A 24,416-nucleotide genomic window follows, 5' to 3' on the forward strand; every position below is an offset into this window, starting at 1 on the left:
GATACAAGATAATCACAGAGGTAAAAAATATATAAATATAACTGTGTTGGTTATGCAAAACTAGGGAATGGGTAAACAAGGGATTATCTATCTTTTAAAACAATAACAATTCTGGTGTAGACTGTCCCTTTAATTGGTATTTCCAAATAAGTGGTGAGGGGAGATTGGCCTTTGAAAACCAATTGTAATAAACAACCTGTTTATGTATTCAGAACATTTTGAGCATTAATCAGTAGATTAATTTATTTCAGAACAACAGAGAAGTAAACTACATGGCATTGTATGTGCCTTTTACTTCAAATACAACCCCATGGACGAATATCTTAGCTGAAAACAAAACAAATTAATCAACTGAAGCAAAACTGAACAAGCAGAAACCAGAACGTTTAGTGACCTAATTTAAAATCCTTTATTCACACCATTCTGGAGAAATTCCAAGATGAGCAAGACATACACTAATCTTCACTGGACTTCCCTATCTTCAAAACTGCTAAACACAATCACCCAAACCCAATCAAATGCTCTATCCACAAAAAAGGCCTTGAGGTTTGCAAGAGTGACAATAATTTTGCCACACAACTCCTTATTCTTCAGAATCAAAGCCTCAATAACCAATATGTCAGTGCTAGACCTTGGTAAGGAAATAGACATAAAATGCAAAGTAACAAGATATTCTACCTTGAGCAACTAGAAAGACATATACCAGTCTGAATTGTGCGTGTAACTTTCTGTTTTCTCTTGACGCCATAAAATCTATTCCTGCACTTTCTCACTTTAGAGCAATTCCCAGGGGAAAAAAAAGTTTAATAAATAAAGACTATTCCTAAATTATCTACTACATAATTAGAATGATCAGGTGACACTACAGAGCAGATGTGCAGTGAGTTAGCAATATACACAATAATTATGATTTCCAGAATGGTTATGTTCAGAGTAGAATCCCATGAAAACAATCTGTGTTCCATGATTCCAGATCACATCATAATCTGGGTGGGTCGTGCTTTAAAGGGCCAGTAAACCTAGAAAATAATGTTATATAATTCTGCACATGGTGCAGAATTATATAACATTATATTAGTGCCAGCTTTATGTAACATAATATTGCCGCTGGAATTTTTACTAAAAAAGAGTTTTTTTCAGACCCGCCCTCTGTGCTCTACTGAGCGGGTCTGGTTTTCCCTCTGAGCACATCTGGGCAGCTGTGTAGTCACAGCCCGGACCGATCGCGCCATTACACTCAATGTAACATTATTTTCTAGGTTTACTGCCCCTTTAACTATATGTTTAACCCCCTTTGCAGGAGTTAAACACACAGAGGTGCAGAGCCGCTATAATGACCCTTTAAAGTAAGCCATTGGGGTTTTAAGTAGTTAAAGGGACACTGAACCCAAAATTTTTCATTCGTGATTCAGATAGAGCATGCAATTTTAAGCAACTTTCTATTTTACTCCTATTATCAAATTTTCTTCATTCTCTTGGTATCTTTATTTGAAATACAAGAATGAAAATTTAGATGCCGGACCATTTTTGGTGAACAACCTGGGTTGTTCTTGCTGATTGGTGGATACATTCATCCACAAATAAAAAAGTCCTGTCCACAGGTCTGAACCAAAAAAAAAAAGCTTAGATGCCTTCTTTTTCAAATAAAGAAAGCTAGAGAATGAAGAAAAATTGATAATATCAGTAACTTAGAAAGTTTCTTAAAATTGCATGCTCTATCTGAATCACGAAAAAAAATGTTTTGGGTTCAGTGTCCCTTTAAGGCTGTTAAATTAGATAAATCCAAGCATCATGCAAACACCTGTGTGATAGGGGGTTCTGGTGGATTTCAGCACTGTCAATCAGAGATCCTAATGTATTTGATGGGTTTTGGTTGTGTGAAATGCTAACAAATTATAAAACTATGCAGCAGCAAAAAAGAAAAAAAAAAAACCTTTGCAAATCACTAATAGATTAAAGGCCACTTTGGCCAAATACAGAGAGGACCAATTTATTTGATTTACCTGTATATTGTAAGCAAAAAATAATACAACTTTTTAAAGCATTTAGATTTTTTTTTTTAAACAATGAGTAAAATGAAATATTTAAACGGGAACATTTACATTGGTTTACAGTGACATAAAACCCGATTATTTTTCTTCTTCATGATTTAGAAAGAGCATGCAATTATAAACAACTTTCCAATTTAATTCTATTATCTCATTTGCTTCATTCTCTTTATATATCCTTTGTTGAAAAGCTTATCTACATCGGCTAAGTAGCTGCTGATTAGTAGCTGCATATAGAAGCCTTGTGTGATTGGCTTTCAACCATGTGCATTGCTAATACTTCAACAAAGTATATCTGAAGAATGAAGCAAATTAGATGATAGAAGTAAATTGGAATGTTCGTTACAATTGTATTCTCTATCTGAATCATGAGATTTTATTTTTATTATTCATGTCCTTTTAACTTGTAAGTTATAAAAAAAAGCTGCGTAAAAAAAGATTTTAAAAGACACTGTTCTAATGGTTTAAATGAGTTTATTTTCTTCTAACTATAATTGCCCTTTAAAATATGCTCTAATATGTATCAACTTAATTATATCTACCACTAATTACATAAAGAAATAAATCCTTGTAAACTGTATGACTGCTCGAGGAAAACATCTATTTCCAGTCTCTGTTCTTCATTTACCACATAACTGAAACACAACAACCGCCAGCCATATTTGTTGTGTTTACATAAATATCCCGTGTCATTTACTGGGGCATAAAGGTGCAAAAAGAATATCCTCTAAAGAGACAGAGCATTATATTATTGCGCTATTGCCTGACTATAACTATGTGCTTAAACCCTGCAAAGGATTAAACATGTCAAATTAAAATCACCTCCAGAGCAGCAATGCACTATCTAGCTAACGATCTGAACACAAATGGTGAAAAAATAATTCCCAGTAGTGCATTGCTGCTCCTGAGTCTACCTAGGTATGCCTTGCAACAAAGGATACCGAGGGGGCTCATTTATCAAGCTCCGTATGGAGCTTGACGGCCGTGTTTCTGGCGAGCCCTCAGGCTAAAGACCGCTGCTCCATAACCTCTGCCTGCTCTGAGGAGGTGGACAGACATCGCCGCAATTCAATCCGATCGAATACGATCGGTTTGATTGACACCATCTGCTAGCGTCCCATTGGCCGCGATTCTGCAGGGGGCGGCGTTGCACTAGCAGTTCACAAGAGCTGCTGGTGCACTGCTGAATGCGGAGAGCGTATTGCTCTCCGCATTCAGCGATGTCTGTCGGACATGATCATGTCGGACAGACACATAATAAATAGGCCACAAGAGAACAAAGTATTTGTAATAATATAAGTAAATTGAAAAGTCTCATAAAATTGCTTTACACAAAATAATCATCTAAATAATTACAAACAGGAATGATATCATCAACAAACTGTTTTATAATGGCAAGAAGATAGGAGATGTTTCTGCTCAGACCACTTTAGGCACCCAGCCTGCACAGACAACACTAAAATGATGAACAAACTGTAAACTTGTTGTTTACTTTTTTGATGGCACAGAAAGAGATTTACCTTCATGCCAAAGAGTGAACATGCTCATTCTGCAGAACAGACCTCAGATAATGTGTCATGCTATCTCATAGTGCGACTTAAGAGCTTTGCTATTTAGTAAGGTTAGTTCCTAAATTCAGAACATATACGCCTAGATTTAGAGTTTTGTCGGTAAAAACCCGTGTAGCTAATGCTGCTTTTTTTCCCAGCGCACTCTTCAAACAACGCTTGTATTTAGAGTTGTCTGAGGGGCTGCGTTAGGCTCAAAAAAGTGTGCGTTGAGCCTAATTTAGCTCCACTTCAACCCTCAATACCAGCGTTGCTTATGGTAGCGGTAAGCTGGAAAAACGTGCTCGTGCACGATATCCCCATAGGAAAGAATGGGGCAGTTTGGGCTGAAAAAAAACACCTGCAAAAAAGCAGCGTTCAGCTCCTAACGCAGCCACATTGTTTCCTATGGGGAAACACTTTCTATGTCTACACCTAACACCCTAACATGAACCCCGAGTCTAAACACCCCTAATCTTACACTTATTAACCCCTAATCTGCCGCCCCCGTTATCGCTGACACCTGCATTATATTATTAACCCCTAATCTGCCGCTCCGGACACCGCCGCAACCTACATTATCCCTATGAACCTAATAGAATGCGAGTTTAATATGATTGGGTGATTGGATCAACCAATCGGATTGAACTTCAATCTGATTGGCTGATTGCATCAGCCAATCAGATTTTTTCTACCTTAATTCCGATTGGCTGATAGAATTCTATCAGCCAATCGGAATTGAAGGGAAGCCATCTTGGATGAGGTCCCTTAAAGGAACCTTCATTCGTCGGGAAGTCGTCGGTTAAAGAGGATGGCTCCGCGTCGGCTCCTTTGAAGATGGCTCCGCTCCGGATGGATGAAGATTGAAGACGCCGCCTGGATGAACACTTCTACCGGATAGAGGACCTCTTCTAGCCCTGCTTGGATGAAGACTTCTACCAGATGAAGGACCTCCTCTGCGCACCTTGGATGAAGAATTCGGCTCGGCTGGGTGAAGACGACTCAAGGTAGGATGATCTTCAGGGGGTTAGCGATAGGTTTTTTTAAGGGGGGTTTGGGTGGGTTAGAGTAGGGGTATGTGGGTGGTGGGTTGTAATGTTGGGAGGGTATTGTATTTTTATTTTCAGGTAAAAGAGCTGATTACTTTGGGGCAATGCCCCGCAAAAAGCCCTTTTAAGGGCTGGTAATAGAGCTGATTACTTTAGTAGTTTAGAATAGGGTAGGGCATTTTTTTATTTTGGGGGGATTTTTTATTTTATTAGGGGGCTTAGAGTATGTGTAAGTAGTTTAAACTTCTTGTAATTCTTTTTTATTTTTTGTAATTTAGTGTTTGTTTGTTTTTTGTATTATAGAATAGTTTATTTTATTGTATTTTAATTTAGCTAATTGTATGTAATTTATTTAATTAATTTAATGATAGTGTAGTGTTAGGTGTATTTGTAACTTAGGTTAGGATTTATTTTACAGGTAATTTTGTAGTTATTTTAACTAGGTAGCTATTAAATAGTTATTAACTATTTAATAGCTATTGTACCTAGTTAAAATAAATACAAAGTTGCCTGTAAAATAAATATAAATCCTAAAATAGCTACAATGTAATTATTAGTTATATTGTAGCTATATTAGGGTTTATTTGATAGGTAAGTATTTAGTTTTAAATAGGATTAATTTAGTTAATTTTAGGAATATTATTTCGTTTATTTTAAATTATATTTATGTTAGGGGGGTGTTAGGGTTAGGGTTAGGTTTAGGGGTTAATAACTTTATTATAGTAGCGGCAACAGTGCGGGCGGGAGATTAGGGGTTAATAATTGTAGTTAGGTGGCGGCGATGTTAGGGAGGGCAGATTAGGGGTTAATAAAATGTATTATAGTGTTTGCGAGGCGGGAGTGCGGCGGTTTAGGGGTTAATACATTTATTATAGTGGAGGCGAGGTCCGGTCGGCAGATTAGGTGTTAATAAGTGTAGTTAGGTAGTGGCGACGTTGGGGGGCAGATTAGGGGTTAATAAATATAATATAGGGGTCGGCGATGTTAGGGGCAGCATATTAGGGGTTCATAGGTATAATGTAGGTGGCGGCCGTGTCCGGTCGGCAGATTAGGGGTTAAAAAAATTTATTAGAGTGGCGGCGATGTGAGGGGGCCTCAGTTTAGGGGTACATAGGTAGTTTATGGGTGTTAGTGTACTTTGTAGCACAGTAGTTAGGAGCTTTATATTCACGCGTTAGCCCATAAAGCTCTTAACTACTGACTTTTTTTTGTCGGTAGGAGTCTTGTCGGTAGAGGGTCTACCGCTCACTTCTTCCAAGACTCCAAATACCGGCGTTAGGCAGATCCCATTGAAAAGATAGGATACGCAATTGGCGTAAGGGGACCTGCGGTAGCCTGGAGTCACGGTAAGGAAGTGAGCGTTAGACCCTTTCCTGCCTGACTCTAAATACCAGCGGGAGGTAAAAAGCAGCGTTAGGACCCCTTAACGCTGCTTTTGACGGCTAACGCCAAACTCTAAATCTAGGTGATAGCTTCTTAACTCATCTAGGCTCAAGCTATTTTTACTGAAGAAGTTAAAAATATGTAACTATAATGTGACAGATTTTTGTATTTAAAGGGAAATAAATTTGCCATAATACGTTAGTGTTTTATATCTCTTTTGCTTGCATATACTTATGTGTTTAACTCCTGAAAGAATTAATAAACACACTGTTAAAATCAGCTTGTGAAGCAGCAATACACTGCCTATTCTGATATGAAACACGGCCAGTGGATGGTGGCTATGCACATATGACGCCATTGATTGGCTCAGCTCTGGATCAGTAGTGCATTGCTGGACTGCAATTGACTTCAACTATGTGTTAGGTTAAAAATAAAGGTATAGGTTAGCAGTAGTACAATTAGAAAATGCTCTAACACATTAGAATATGTTTCCTATTTGCAGCTTTCTACACCTTGAAGTATTATAGCTTTATGTGAGAAATAATAACTGCACCTTTATCTTGAACAGGACCACTCCCTGTGGGTGCTCTCTATGAAAGGAATGAAATATGTATAAAATGACTTAAGAAATTATGACAGGAAGGTATTTTAGGGGTGTGGTTACCCTGCATTGCTCAGTAACTTGTATCTTATAAAGATAAATCCTGCAGTGCTGTTGTATTGTTACAGGCCGAGCATTTTGTTCATGGAATAAAAACGGGGTGCCTCTCGCAAAGTGAAAGTCTGTGGGTTAGGCAGGGAGGGGAAACCAGTTATTCCGTGTTTAAGCATTGAGCTTGTTAAACAGGACAGGCCAGATTTACATTCTTGCACTTGCAGCACAAACATGCTGTGAACTCATTAACTTGTACTCCAGCTTTGCAGTGTATGATAGGTTAATAATATCAGGTGTAATACATTAACACATATGTATTATGGGTGTACAGACAGACAGCAAGAAATCATTAAATGAAAGAGACTACACCTTGTGATCGCTGATTTTATCGTGACAAATCTTTACCATATGAAAACAAGAAAACTACAAGTAATATGAAAATGATATATGTTAGAAACACATAGGCGCTATGAGCAAAGTGTACAAACAATATAGCAACAAGAAACTAAAAAATAAAATAAAAAATATTTACTTAAAGTGACCTACAGGGAAGTTAAAAACTTGGAGATTGTAGTATAACATGAGAAATGATGTGTGGTAGAAAAAAAGCCTTTGCAATATACTTTCATTATTTAGTGTGGCTCCTTTTCCTGTAACTAAATTCTGAAAATTGTGGGCTTTCCAATTTCCCCGAGTTTATGTAAAGTAACAGGAACCGCCATGTTGAAACCTAGGTTTCTCTTATCTAGTCTGTTCTAATGAGAATTATGGACAGATAAAGTGTGCAAATGACGACTGTATGGAAGCTGTGTTTAATATAGTAGTGTGAAAGGAACAACCCGGCCAAAATTGTACTGTACATAGGTAAATGACATCTTTAACTAAAAACATATTTGCAATAAACAGGTATTGGCAAAAAATGTTTCTAGTAAAAGTTATCACTGTTTTAGAGTCATCATTTTTCTCTGCACGTGCATGTGAAGCATAGCTAGATATTCTCAGTGCACCAGCATTTTAAATAAGGCAGCAGCTCAGAGCATCAGTGGGGCTTGTATCATGTCAGCAATTAACAAATTGAGTAATTACCAGATGGTAAAAGCACCCTAGGCTCTCTAAACAAGTGATGTGTTTAAAATGCTGGTGCACGGTGCATACTTGAATACACTTATGAAACAGCCATATCTTTTATTAGAAGCTTTTTTGCTAATACATGTATATTACAAAAATGCTTCTATTCAAAACTGAACTGCATCCATGTGGATTTAAATTTTGGCTGGAATGTCCCTTTAAATGGACTTTAAAACCAATAAATACAATTTCTTCTACATATGTATATTCCACAAAACATTTATTGAACACTTTATAACTGTCCATAACTGTCTTTGGCAGAAAAGATTAGATAAGGGAAATCTAGGTTTCAACATGGCGGCTCCCAGTACTTTATAGAAACTAAAACTACATTTGTTTCTTTACAATTTGAAATGACATCTACATTTTATTCTCAAGCTAATCTTTGCTTTAATTACAGCCCAACCACAAAATATGCTTGTCTATAATAACATTTTTATTCAAAAGTAGCTGCTCAGCTCAACCACGCTGCAGGATTTATTTTTCTTATTTGAGTTTTAGGGCAGTATGGCCGGTCCAAAACTGTATCACTGGCATTGTTGATGAAAGCACGTGCACGCCAAAACCCGCTCAAACTTAAAGGGATATGAATTGATGGGATTTACAATTTTAAACAACTTTCTAATTTGCTTCAATTATCAAATTTTCTTTGTTCTTGTAGTATCCTTTGATGAGCAACAATGTACTTTTGGGAGCTAGCTGAGCACATTGGGTGAGCCAATAACAAGAGGGATGTCTGGTAGCAACTAGCTCTCAGTAATCCATTGCTAGTCCTGAGCCTACCTAGGTATTGTTTTCAACAGAGCATTCCAAGAGAATGGAACAAATTAGCTAACGGAATTAAATTGGAAAGTTGTTTAAAATTGCAGGCCCTGTCTGAATCATGGGGGGGGGGGGGGGGGTTTGGTGGGATTGGGTTTCGTGCCCCTTTAAGCAAACGGCTTGGCCGACTCTCAGGTAAAAGCTCTTTACCACTAGCTGTTTTGAGTCATTAATTTATGAGGCAGCTATAATCATACATCGTGCATAAGCATTATAGGGTGTTTGCTGTGTAATTAGTACATGTGCTAACAGTATTGTACGAGAGCTTACGCAATATGAAAGTCACCATATATAATACACCAGATGAATTATTGCAGCGTTGTGCAGGAGCAAGTTGCGTGATGTAATTCTTTACTTACCCTCAGAAAGGACAAGTCTTGAAGGTCATCGATCAGAACAATCTCTAAGTTGCCCATCACAATCTGGCAATTGGTGTACATATTCTTCAGTGTCTGATGCTGATACACGCTGTCCCCACTCACACTGAGACCATTCATTGTCCCAGCGCACACTACAGAATAAAAACAGAAGTGCAATGAGATAAACATAGTGCTATGCAAGGTAATATTGGCAGTGAGCAATACATGGCAGTACTTAATTGTACAATAAAGTCAACACTTTCATGATTCAGATCGGCGAGTCATTTGAAACAACTTCCAATTTGCTTCTATTATCTAATTTGCCTAATTCTCTTGGTATCCTTTGTTGAAAAACACATACAGGTAAATAAGGAGCAGCGATGTACTACTAGGTGCTAACTGCTGATTGGTGGCTGCACATTGGTGGTTGTCATTGGCTTACCAGATGTATTCAGCTAGCTCCCACTTGTGCATTGCTTCTCCTTTAGCAAAAAATATCAAGAGAATTAAGCAAATTTCATAATATAAGCAAATTGAAAAGTTGTTTAAAATTGTGTGCTCTATCTGAATAAAAAAAAATGTGGGCATGTCCCTTTAAATGGACATAAAAGTGCAAAAAAGGATATACTGTAATGGGGTTAAAAACATAGTTAAAGTCAACTCCAGATCAGCAATGCACTACTGGTAGCTAGCTAAACATATCTGGTGAGCCAATGACACAAGGCATTGTATGTAGCCACCAATCACCAGCTAGCTCCCAATAGTGCATTGCTACTCCTAACCCTGCCTAGGTATGCACTTTAACAAAGGATACAGAGAGAAAAAAGTCAATTTAATAACAGTAGAAAATTGAGAAGTCTCTTGCAACTGCATGCTCTAACTAAACCAAACGGATGTAGTTTTGTCTTTCATGTCCCTTTAAATAGATATTCTAGTATGCAAAGAAAATGCTATTCTTTATTGGAACATACAATTAATTCCATTTTCTTATGATGTGTTAATTTACTGCAAAGGTAATAAACAGTTAATACCCATGTCCTGGAATGCACCAGTCTAGCTGATACAGCCACTGATTGAGGGATACATAAGTATGCCTGCCCCTGATTGGTCATAAATACACACAGACAATAGCACAGCAATGTGCAGGAGTTGAACACAGTAACAAAAGGGAAATATTTAATATTTTCCCAGCTTATTAAAGAGGAATTGCAGTAAAACAATAATTCCTCAAAGCCATCTTCCAGAAGAATGTTTAAATCAACTTGAAGTGGCAAAAAAAGCTTCTATAGAATTAGATAAATAGAATATAAATAAATCGATAGAATAAATGTTTTTATTGCACCATTGCTTGCCTATACCTATGTGTTTAACCCCACAAATGGTTAAATCAATATAAAACCCAATTTTTTTCTTTCATGATTCCAGTAGAGCATGCGATTTTACGCTTCTTTTTAATTTACTTCTCTTATCTAATTTACTTCACTCTCTTGATATCCTTTGTTGAAAAGCATACCTAGGTAGGTTCAGAGACAACAATTACTGGAAACTAGCTGCTGATTGGTGGCTGTTCCGCCAGCTCCCAGCAGTGTATTGCTGATCTTTCAACGAAGGATACCAAAAGAACAAAAGCAAATGTGATAATAGAAGTAAATTGGAAAGATGTTTAAACTTGTCTACTGTATCTGAATCATGAAATACAACTTTTGGGTTTTATGTCCCTTTAAACATACAATTAAAGTCAGCTGTGAAGTGGCAATGCACTACATAGCTAAACATAGCTGCTGAGCCAATCAGGGGTGCCATATGTAAGTAGTCCCCAATCATTGGCTATGTTCAGCTCATGGTCAGCAGTGTAACCTTAAACTGTGTAGGTGTAGGTAAGGAAAACTTCAGTTAGTGCATTTTGCTCCTGCAGGTTTACGTCCCTTTAAATACATATAGTTTAATTTAACTGTCTCCAAGAAACCTTCAGAAAATGCTTATTTCACTATGATGCCTTCTACATTCAGCAGAAGAAAATTCTACAAATACTTCATTTTCTAGTGAAACTTATCTATTGCATTTCCCAGCACCCCCAGAATTGTTATTCATTCCCCTTTTACTAGAAAACACAAAGATGCAATTTAATTATGGAAATGCACTTCTTGTCTTCTGTAAGCCCCGCCCCTTTACCCTACTCCTTGCCTATAATTTAAATTAAAGAGATGCTTAGACAAAATGAGATATATGGGGGATTTCTCCCTTGTAGACGATGAACTGGGAAAGGTCAAACATTAGAAAAGAGCCAAACAAACCCCAGAACATTGAAAAGTCTCCCAGCAATGCTGCCCCCGCCTCTGCATGTCCCAGGAAGAATTGCTCTTGTCTGTGAGGACACAGTCCCTTCATTGTGCCCAGGGCAGGATGCAGGAGGGCAGGAATCTGACAGGGGACTCTAGGGGAAGGATTTAATAAGGAGGGGTCTGTTCATGCACATTAGTAGTTATTAAATCCTCACAACTTGCACATTATCTTACTATTTACACGCAAACACATACTGATATCTTGTACTGCAGAGCCAGACAACATTATAGGGAGCTTAGGAGCCAGTCAGAATAATAAGAAGACAACCACAATATATTTAGGTGTAAATTAAGGATTTCTTAAAGCCATCTTTTATTGTAATATATAAATTAGTATTACACAATAAAACACACACATATAAACAATAACAACACAACTAAGTTGTTATAACCTGAGTGATTCACGTCCCTTTACCGTCTTTGCATTGGTTAAACACAGTTACCTCCAAGTATTTATTCAGTAATAAAATGCTCTTATATGTCCCTTTAAGTTACTATTCCCCCTCCACCTGAGCACCCATTTTCAGTAGAGAACCTACTCAACAGAGGGCCCTAGTGCAAAATATTTCTTTGGGCCCCTTAAGGCAACTCAGTACTAAGCAATAGTAATAATATACATACTTCTCTGCATAATGATTTTATATATATATACACACACACACACACACATGCACACTAATAATGAACATACCATGCTGCACTTATACTTATACTAAGTATTTATACACTGAATAATGAACATACCATGCTGCACTTATACTTATACTAAGTATTTATACACTGGCACACTATACCCTGATGAGTACACTGCTCTGTATAAAAATGAGTATGTATACTCTGATAAATATGCTGTGTTTATAATGACAGAATATCTATACAATAATAATGACCACTCTGCACTGTATAATGATGTTAGTATCTATACATAGATAATGATCACTATGTACTGTATAATGATGTGAGTATCTATAAACAGATAATAATCACTCTGCACTGTATATGATGTATATATACACAGATAATGATCACTCTGTACTGTATAATGATGTGAGTATCTATACACAGATAATGATCACTCAGCACTGTATAATGATGTGAGTATCTATACACAGATAATGATCACTCTGCACTGTATAATGATGTGAGTATCTATACATAGATAATGATCACTCTGCACTGTATAATAATGTGAGTATCTATACACAGATAATGATCACTCTGCACTGTATAATGATGTGAGTATCTATAAACAGATAATAATCACTCTGCACTGTATATGATGTATATATACACAGATAATGATCACTCTGTACTGTATAATGATGTGAGTATCTATACACAGATAATGATCACTCAGCACTGTATAATGATGTGAGTATCTATACACAGATAATGATCACTCTGCACTGTATAATGATGTGAGTATCTATACACAGATAATGATCACTCTGCACTGTATAATAATGTGAGTAGCTATAAACAGATAATGATCACTCTGCACTGTATAATGATGTGAGTATCTATACACAGATAATGATCACTCTGCACTGTATAATGATGTTAGTATCTATACATAGATAATGATCACTATGTACTGTATAATGATTTATCTATACATAGATAATGATCACTCTGCACTGTATAATAATGTGAGTATCTATAAACAGATAATAATCACTCTACACTGTATAATGATGTATCTATACACAGATAATGATCACTCTGCACTGTATAACGATGTGAGTATCTATACACAGATAATGATCACTCTGCACTGTATAATGATGCATCTATACACAGATAATGATCACTCTGCACTGTATAATGATGTATCTATACACAGATAATGATCACTCTGCACTGTATAACGATGTGAGTATCTATACACAGATAATGATCACTCTGCACTGTATAATGATGCATCTATACACAGATAATGATCACTCTGCACTGTATAATGATGTATCTATACACAGATAATGATCACTCTGCACTGTATAAGGATGTGAGTATCTGTACACAGATAATGATCACTCTGCACTGTATAAGGATGTGAGTATCTGTACACAGATAATGACACTCAGCACTGTATAATGATGTGAGTATCTATACACAGATAATGATCACTCTGCACTGTATAATGATGTGAGTATCTATACACAGATAATGATCACTCTGCACTGTAAAATGATGTATCTATACACAGATAATGACACTCAGTACTGTATAATGATGTGAGTATCTATACACAGATAATGATCACTCTGCACTGTATAATAATGTGAGTATCTATACACAGATAATGATCACTCTGCACTGTATAATGGTTTGAGTATCTATACACAGATAATGATCACTCTGCACTGTATAATGATGTGAGTATCTATACACAGATAATGATCACTCTGCACTGTATAATGATATATCTATACACTGATAATGATCACTCTGCACTGTGCAATGATGTGAGTATCTATACACAGATAATGATCACTCTGTACTGTATAATGATGTGAGTATCTATACACAGATAATGATCATTCTGCACTGTATAATGATGTGAGTCTCTATACACAGATAATGATCACTCTGTACTGTATAATGATGTGAGTTTCTATACACAGATAATGACACTCAGTACTGTATAATGATGTGAGTATCTATACACAGATAATGATCACTATGTACTGTATGATGATGTGAGTATTTATACGCAGATAATGATCACTCTGCACTGTATAATGATGTGAGTATCTATACACAGATAATGATCACTCTGCACTGTATATGATGTATATATACACAGATAATGATCACTCTGCACTGTATATGATGTATCTATACACAGATAATGATCACTCTGCACTGTATATGATGTATCTATACACAGATAATGATCACTCTGCACTGTATAATGATGTGAGTATCTATACACAGATAATGATCACTCTGCACTGTATAATGATGTATCTATACACTGATAATGATCACTCTGCACTGTGCAATGATGTGAGTATCTATACACAGATAATGATCACTCTGCACTGTATATGATGTATATATACACAGATAATGATCACTCTGCACTGTATATGATGTATCTATACACAGATAATGATCATTCTGCACTGTATAATGATGTGAGTATCTATACACAGATAATGATCACTCTGCACTGTATATGATGTATCTATACACAGATAATGATCACTCTGCACTGTATATGATGTATATATACACAGATAATGATCACTCTGCACTGTATATGATGTATATATACACAGATAATGATCACTCTGCACTGTATAATGGTGTGAGTATCTATACACAGATAATGATCACTCTGCACTGTATAATGATGTTAGTATCTATACATAGATAATGATCACTATGTACTGTATAATGATTTATCTATGCATAGATAATGATCACTCTGCACTGTATAATAATGTGAGTATCTATAAACAGATAATAATCACTCTACACTGTATAATGATGTATCTATACACAGATAATGATCACTCTGCACTGTATAACGATGTGAGTATCTATACACAGATAATGATCACTCTGCACTGTATAATGATGCATCTATACACAGATAATGATCACTCTGCACTGTATAATGATGTATCTATACACAGATAATGATCACTCTGCACTGTATAACGATGTGAGTATCTATACACAGATAATGATCACTCTGCACTGTATAATGATGCATCTATACACAGATAATGATCACTCTGCACTGTATAATGATGTATCTATACACAGATAATGATCACTCTGCACTGTATAAGGATGTGAGTATCTGTACACAGATAATGATCACTCTGCACTGTATAAGGATGTGAGTATCTGTACACAGATAATGACACTCAGCACTGTATAATGATGTGAGTATCTATACACAGATAATGATCACTCTGCACTGTATAATGATGTGAGTATCTATACACAGATAATGATCACTCTGCACTGTAAAATGATGTATCTATACACAGATAATGACACTCAGTACTGTATAATGATGTGAGTATCTATACACAGATAATGATCACTCTGCACTGTATAATAATGTGAGTATCTATACACAGATAATGATCACTCTGCACTGTATAATGGTTTGAGTATCTATACACAGATAATGATCACTCTGCACTGTATAATGATGTGAGTATCTATACACAGATAATGATCACTCTGCACTGTATAATGATATATCTATACACTGATAATGATCACTCTGCACTGTGCAATGATGTGAGTATCTATACACAGATAATGATCACTCTGTACTGTATAATGATGTGAGTATCTATACACAGATAATGATCATTCTGCACTGTATAATGATGTGAGTCTCTATACACAGATAATGATCACTCTGTACTGTATAATGATGTGAGTTTCTATACACAGATAATGACACTCAGTACTGTATAATGATGTGAGTATCTATACACAGATAATGATAACTATGTACTGTATGATGATGTGAGTATTTATACGCAGATAATGATCACTCTGCACTGTATAATGATGTGAGTATCTATACACAGATAATGATCACTCTGCACTGTATATGATGTATATATACACAGATAATGATCACTCTGCACTGTATATGATGTATCTATACACAGATAATGATCACTCTGCACTGTATATGATGTATCTATACACAGATAATGATCACTCTGCACTGTATAATGATGTGAGTATCTATACACAGATAATGATCACTCTGCACTGTATAATGATGTATCTATACACTGATAATGATCACTCTGCACTGTGCAATGATGTGAGTATCTATACACAGATAATGATCATTCTGCACTGTATAATGATGTGAGTATCTATACACAGATAATGATCACTCTGCACTGTATATGATGTATATATACACAGATAATGATCACTCTGCACTGTATATGATGTATATATACACAGATAATGATCACTCTGCACTGTATAATGGTGTGAGTATCTATACACAGATAATGATCACTCTGCACTGTATAATGTGCGTATCTATAAACAGATAATGATCACTCAGCACTGTATAATGATGCAAGTATCTATACACAGATAATGATCACTCTGCACTGTATAATGATGTATATATACAAAGATAATGATCACTCTGTACTGTATAATGATGTGAGTATCTATACACAGATAATGATCACTATGTACTGTATGATGATGTGAGTATTTATACACAGATAATGACCCCTCTGCACTGTATAATGATGTGAGTATCTATACACAGATAATGATCACTCTGCACTGTATAATAATGTGAGTAGCTATAAACAGATAATGATCACTCTGCACTGTATAATGATGTGAGTATCTATACACAGATAATGATCACTCTGCACTGTATAATGATGTTAGTATCTATACATAGATAATGATCACTATGTACTGTATATGATGTATATATACACAGATAATGATCAATCTGCACTGTATATGATGTATATATACAAAGATAATGATCACTCTGTACTGTATAATGATGTGAGTATCTATACACAGATAATGATCACTATGTACTGTATGATGATGTGAGTATTTATACACAGATAATGACCACTCTGCACTGTATAATGATGGGAGTATCTATACACAGATAATGACACTCAGCACTGTATAATGATGTGAGTATCTATACACAGATAATGATCACTCTGCACTGTATAATACAGGGAGTGCAGAATTATTAGGCAAGTTGTATTTTTGAGGATTAATTTTATTATTGAACAACAACCATGTTCTCAATGAACCCAAAAAACTCATTAATATCAAAGCTGAATAGTTTTGGAAGTAGTTTTTAGTTTGTTTTTAGTTATAGCTATTTTAGGGGGATATCTGTGTGTGCAGCTGACTATTACTGTGCATAATTATTAGGCAACTTTTTTTTTTTTTTTTTTTTAATTTTTATTATAATTTTAAAAAGTTACAAAGTGCAGTGGCAAAATAAACATTACAAGTAGGAAATTCACATATATCCAAATGCATTTGTCAGGAGTTTACATATATGTTATCAAATCTAAAAGTGGGGGGGGGGGGGTGATGAGTCTGTTGTGCCCAACTAGGCCGCCTAATCGTCCATTATTTTATATAATGTAGTATTGCATTAATCATGCATCTTTCATAAGGAGAGTCCAGAAGAGAGAGAGAGAAAAAAAAAAAAAAAAAAAAAAAAAAAGCAATGTTAACATAGTCTCCTCCCTTCTCACCGCCCCATCCAATCCTGTCCATTTGAACCTCCAATTCGGGGCATATTCACTATATTTGGGTATTAATGATACCTTCTATGTTAGCAGTAAAGTCTCTACCCTGATCTAGAATAAAGTCTTTCCAAGTTTTTAAATATGAGTTATCTTTCTTCCTTTCAAGCCTATAGTCATGAGCTGCTATTATTGCACTATCAGAGAGAAGATTTTTTGCTTCTTTGATTGATGGAGCTCGTGGTTTACACCAGTTGTCAAAAATGAGTTTTCTGAGGTTAAGTATCGCAGTTAGAATAAATCTCTTTAATTTTATTATGGAACAACAACCATGTTCTCAATGAACCCAAAAAACTCATTAATATCAAAGCTGAATAGTTTTGGAAGTAGTTTTTAGTTTGTTTTTAGTTATAGCTATTTTAGGGGGATATCTGTGTGTGCAGCTGACTATTACTGTGCATAATTATTAGCCAACTTAACAAAAAACAAATATATACCCATTTCAATTATTTATTTTTACCAGTGAAACCAATATAACATCTCAACATTCACAAATATACATTTCTGACATTCAAAAACAAAACAAAAACAAATCAGTGACCAATATAGCCACCTTTCTTTGCAAGGACACTCAAAAGCCTGCCATCCATGGATTCTGTCAGTGTTTTGATCTGTTCACCATCAACATTGTGTGCAGCAGCAACCACAGCCTCCCAGACACTGTTCAGAGAGGTGTACTGTTTTCCCTCCTTGTAAATCTCACATTTGATGATGGACCACAGGTTCTCAATGGGGTTCAGATCAGGTGAACAAGGAGGCCATGTCATTAGATTTTCTTCTTTTATACCCTTTCTTGCCAGCCACGCTGTGGAGTACTTGGACGCGTGTGATGGAGCATTGTCCTGCATGAAAATCATGTTTTTCTTGAAGGATGCAGACTTCTTCCTGTACCACTGCTTGAAGAAGGTGTCTTCCAGAAACTGGCAGTAGGACTGGGAGTTGAGCTTGACTCCATCCTCAACCCGAAAAGGCCCCACAAGCTCATCTTTGATGATACCAGCCCAAACCAGTACTCCACCTCCACCTTGCTGGTGTCTGAGTCGGACTGGAGCTCTCTGCCCTTTACCAATCCAGCCACGGGCCCATCCATCTGGCCCATCAAGACTCACTCTCATTTCATCAGTCCATAAAACCTTAGAAAAATCAGTCTTGAGATATTTCTTGGCCCAGTCTTGACGTTTCAGCTTGTGTGTCTTGTTCAGTGGTGGTCGTCTTTCAGCCTTTCTTACCTTGGCCATGTCTCTGAGTATTGCACACCTTGTGCTTTTGGGCACTCCAGTGATGTTGCAGCTCTGAAATATGGCCAAACTGGTGGCAAGTGGCATCTTGGCAGCTGCACGCTTGACTTTTCTCAGTTCATGGGCAGTTATTTTGCGCCTTGGTTTTTCCACACGCTTCTTGCGACCCTGTTGACTATTTTGAATGAAACGCTTGATTTTTCAATGATCACGCTTCAGAAGCTTTGCAATTTTAAGAGTGCTGCATCCCTCTGCAAGATATCTCACTATTTTTGACTTTTCTGAGCCTGTCAAGTCCTTCTTTTGACCCATTTTGCCAAAGGAAAGGAAGTTGCCTAATAATTATGCACACCTGATATAGGGTGTTGATGTCATTAGACCACACCCCTTCTCATTACAGAGATGCACATCACCTAATATGCTTAATTGGTAGTAGGCTTTCGAGCCTATACAGCTTGGAGTAAGACAACATGCATAAAGAGGATGATGTGGTCAAAATACTCATTTGCCTAATAATTCTGCACTCCCTGTAATGTGAGTATTTATATACAGATAATGACACTCAGCACTGTATAATGATGTGAGTATCTATACACAGATAATGATCACTCTGCACTGTATAATAATGTGAGTATCTATACACAGATAATGATCACTCTGCACTGTATATGATGTATCTATACACAGATAATGATCACTCTGCACTGTATATGATGTATCTATACACAGATAATGATCACTCTGCACTGTATAATGATGTATCTATACACTGATAATGATCACTCTGCACTGTGCAATGATGTGAGTATCTATACACAGATAATGATCATTCTGCACTGTATAATGATGTGAGTATACACAGATAATGATCACTCTGCACTGTATATGATGTATATATACACAGATAATGATCACTCTGCACTGTATATGATGTATATATACACAGATAATGATCACTCTGAACTGTATAATGATGTGAGTATCTATACACAGATAATGATCACTCTGCACTGTATAATGTGCGTATCTATACACTGATAATGATCACTCTGCACTGTGCAATGATGTGAGTATCTATACACAGATAATGATCATTCTGCACTGTATAATGATGTGAGTATCTATACACAGATAATGATCACTCTGCACTGTATATGATGTATATATACACAGATAATTATCAATCTGCACTGTATATGATGTATATATACACAGATAATGATCACTCTGCACTGTATATGATGTATATATACACAGATAATGATCACTCTGCACTGTATATGATGTATATACACAGATACTGATCACTCTGCACTGTATATGATGTATATATACACAGATAATGATCACTCTGCACTGTATGTGATATATATATATATATATACACAGATAATGATCACTCAGCACTGTATTACGATGTGTATACCTGTATAGCAATATAATAAGTATCTATACACAGATAATGACCACATAGGCACACACATGTTTAGACTGGCTGCTATCGCCCCCCCCCCTCCCCCAGCACTTGAGCCCACCATTGTATAATAATCCATTCTTTAGTGTTGGTTAAAGTTATATGCTTTATACATGGAGCATTTAATACTTCCTGAAAACTGTCTTCTATGCTGTTAATTCCTTCTTGCTTTGTGAAGGGGCAGCATCTCCGTGCATCTGCCTCGCTTATCAATGAGGTTAACTTTCCTAAAGTCAAATTAGAAATGCAGTCTCTGAATCAATATTATTTTAATTATAATTAATAAGGTGCAATATGCTGTCCTCAAAAATATGCAAAACACTTTGCACATACAGTAAACTGAACAACTCACCGCCACTGGCATCTGTAAATGCCACTAAAAACAATCAAGATGAATTCCAGTTTCTTTAAGCACAATCCTTAGGATTCATCTTTGATTTATACATTTCGTGGAAAAAGTTGTTTTATAACTATTATAGATTTTTTTTGTTTAATATCTTGTTTACATTGTTGAAAGGGCGGTGATTTAACACACCCTCTGTACAAGTCAAAGTCCCATCTTGACCCAGTGGTCACCGAAGAGACATTTGCATATACAGCTTAGAGCAAACATTGTCACAGCAAAATATCCAGTCTTCTGTACTAAACCACTCAAATCAATGAAATAACCAATATCTAGTGAATGATATTAATAACAGTGTCCCCATAATAAACTCACACGCAAACTTTGCTAGAAATAATCTTTTAATCTAGGTGGGTTACAGGGCCAGACTGGGAATTAAAAGCAGCCTTGGAAAATTTGGAGACCAGTCCTATTTTCCATTAACTCAGTATAATGCGCACACCCCATATTGGGATCCTCCTTCCCTCAATATTTTTTTTTCCAGAATTATATTAGTTTGTATTAAACAAAAGTGCCAGATTGTTGTTATATAGGCAACCTACAACCCAATTGCATTTATTAATCACCCCTTTAAATTATAGCATTCCAGCCCTAGCTGCTGCAGCCCACCGGGAAATTTCCTGGTATCCTGGTAGGCCAATCCAGCCTTGGCAGGTTAGTGCAGGTATTACAAGTTGAAAGAAAAAAAGTTTGCACACAAGCGAAAGCACATTAACTTCAGGACTTCGGATATCATGACCACATTAACTTCTTCTCTCCTTAGACTTCAATGGTGCGTTCTGAATAAAAAAAAACTAGCACTTATCGCTCACGTGCTAACCAGACTCTCATTAAACCTACATCACTAAACCCCAAGTGAGTTATGAATATTTTACATTGCAATGTTCTACACATAAAAGAAAATGTTCTTTTTATTTTAAAAAAAAAAAAAAAAATATATATATATATATATATATATATATATATATATATATATATATATATATATATATATACATACACAGTATCTCACAAAACTGAGTACACCCCTAACATTTTTTGTAAATATTTTATTATATCTTTTCATGTGACAATACTGAAGAAATGACACTTTGCTACAATGTAAAGTAGTGAGTGTACAGCCTGTATAACAGTGTAAATTTGCTGTCCCCTCAAACTAACTCAACACACAGTCATTAATGTCTAAACCGTTGGCAACAAAATTAAGTACATTCCTGTGTCCAAATTGGGACCAAAGTGTCAATATTTTGTGTGGCCACCATTATTTTCCAGTACTGCCTTAACCCTCTTGGGCATGGAGTTCACCACAGCTTCACAGGTTGCCACTGGAGTCCTCTTCCACTCCTCTATGACAACATCACGGAGCTGGTGGCTGTTATAGACCTTGCGCTCCCCCACCTTCCATTTGAGGATGCCCCACAGATGCTCAATAGGGTTAAGGTCTGGAGACATGCTTGGCCAGTCCATCACCTTTACCCTCAGCTTCTTTAGCAAGGCAGTGGTCGTCTTGGAGGTGTGTTTGGGGTCGTTATCATGTCGGAATACTGCCCTGCGGTCCAGTTTCCGAAAGGAGGGGATCATGCTCTGCTTCAGTATGTCACAGTACATGTTGGCATTCATGGTTCCCTCAATGAACTGTAGCTACCCAGTGCCGGCAGCACTCATGCAGGCCCAGACCATGACACTCCCATCACCATGGCAAGACACACTTGTCTTTGTACTCCTCACCTGGTTGCCATCACACACGCTTGACACCATCTGAACCAAATAAGTTTATCTTGCATCATCTTTAGAAGAGGCTTCCTTCTGGGATGACAGCCATGCAGACCAATATGTTGCAGTGTACGGCGTATGGTCTAAGCACTGACAGGCTGACCCCCTATCCCTTCAACCTCTGCAGCAATGCTGTCAGCACTCATACATCTATTTCCCAAAGCCAAACTCTGGATATGACGCTGAGCATGTGCACTCAACTTCTTTGGTCAACCATGTTGAGGCCTATTCTGAGTGGAACCTGTCCTGTGAAACCGCTGTATGGTCTTGCCCACCGTGCTGCAGCTCAGTTTCAGGGTCTTGGCAATCTTCTTATAGCCTAGGCCATCTTTATGTAGAGCAACAATTCTTTTTTTCAGATCCTCAGAGAGTTCTTTGCCATGAGGTGCTATGTTCAACTTCCAGTGACCAGTATAAGAGAGTGTGAAAGTGATAACACCAAATTTAACACACCTGCTCCCCAATCACACCTGAGACTTTGTAAAACTAACAAGTCACATGAGTGACACAGGGGAGGGAAAATGGCTAATTGGGCCCAATTTGGACATTTCCACTTAGGGGTGTACTCACTTTTGTTGCCAATGGTTTAGACATGGCTGTGTGGTGAGTTATTTTGAGGGAACCGCAAATTTATACTGTCTGTTATACATGCTGTGCACTCACTACTTTACATTGTAGCAAATTGTCATTTCTTCAGTGTTGTCACATGAAAAGATATAATAAAATATGTCCAAAAATGTGAGGGGTGTACTCACTTTTGTAAGATACTGTATATATATATATATATATATATATATATATATAGATTCAGAATATGATATTTATTGTTCACTAGATTACAACAGTTTTTCAAACAAAATGGTGAAAACTGTTGGGGGGGTCTTTTTGGTAAAGGGGGGGCTTTGTGGTTGCAAGTAACGACTGTGACTGACTCACAGATGACCCTCGTCTGCAGTTATTAAAGGACGGCTTTGTACAATGACTGCTCACCCCTCCTCTGTCTCCTGCTCTCTGATAGCAGCAAAGCCTGTACAAACCAGTGGGCTTGACAAATTAACCACTTTGCTGCGAAACAATCTTTTAGAAAAATTGCACTGTACTACATACTCTCTTTGTTTTTTTGAGGGGTAGGATTGTCCAATATACAGAGTGTAAGAAAGATAAATCTCTAATACAGAGATGACACATTCAATGTCAAGTGCACTGCATCAAGTAATATTTCTTTTTTGATCAATTTCATACACATTCACTGATGTTGCAGGACATTTAAATGGGCATTCTAATGAAAAAAATTACGTTTAAATTAGCATTACATTTTTGCATTAATAATCCTATCTAACTATGGGTTTAACCCCACAGAGGTTAAAAACACAGGTAAAGTCCTGCTCATGAGCAGCAATACTTGTAGTTCCTATGTAAGAAAATAAGTGGTTGGCAGGTCTGTGCAACTGCCACTCTTGATTGGTTTACTGACAGTTTCCTTATTGGAAGCTATGTGTTTTAGCTATGTGTTTAACGCATTTGCAGGAGATATACCCCTTGTTAGCTAGGATCAGTCTCTTAAAGGGACAGTAAACACCTTGAGATTTGTATATAACTTAGTTATGTATAATGAAACAACTTTGCAATATACTTTAATTATTTACCCCCCCTCATTTGCATGTAATTTAGCTCTGAAAATTGAGCAGTTTCTAATTCCAAGAAATGACCTTGCAAGGCCAACTCTCCTATATATCTTTCCTTAAAGGGACCCTACAAATTAAATACATTTAATGCACCTCCCTATAATCCTGGGTGCTGCCATTATAGAACCTAGGTTACACTTCAGGTGGCTCAGTCAGAATTGCTGCAAATGTGCAAACAGGTCAGCACTGGAAGTAGTGAAAA

At 36.7% G+C, this 24,416-nt stretch overlaps 1 protein-coding gene across 2 annotated transcripts in view; it reads right to left on the bottom strand.

Moving 5' to 3' along the window:
* ERBB3 (erb-b2 receptor tyrosine kinase 3) overlaps nt 1–24,416 on the bottom strand; it is a 115,047-nt gene that overhangs the window by 51,815 nt on the left and 38,816 nt on the right. For both annotated transcript variants that reach the window (XM_053708115.1, XM_053708114.1), the window contains exon 2: nt 8,992–9,143. In XM_053708115.1, coding sequence (XP_053564090.1) covers nt 8,992–9,143 — 152 coding nt within the window. The remainder of the gene's footprint in view (nt 1–8,991; nt 9,144–24,416) is intronic.

This window comes from Bombina bombina, chromosome 3 (genome assembly GCF_027579735.1).
Source record: "Bombina bombina isolate aBomBom1 chromosome 3, aBomBom1.pri, whole genome shotgun sequence".
NCBI classification, from domain to species: Eukaryota; Metazoa; Chordata; class Amphibia; order Anura; family Bombinatoridae; genus Bombina; species Bombina bombina.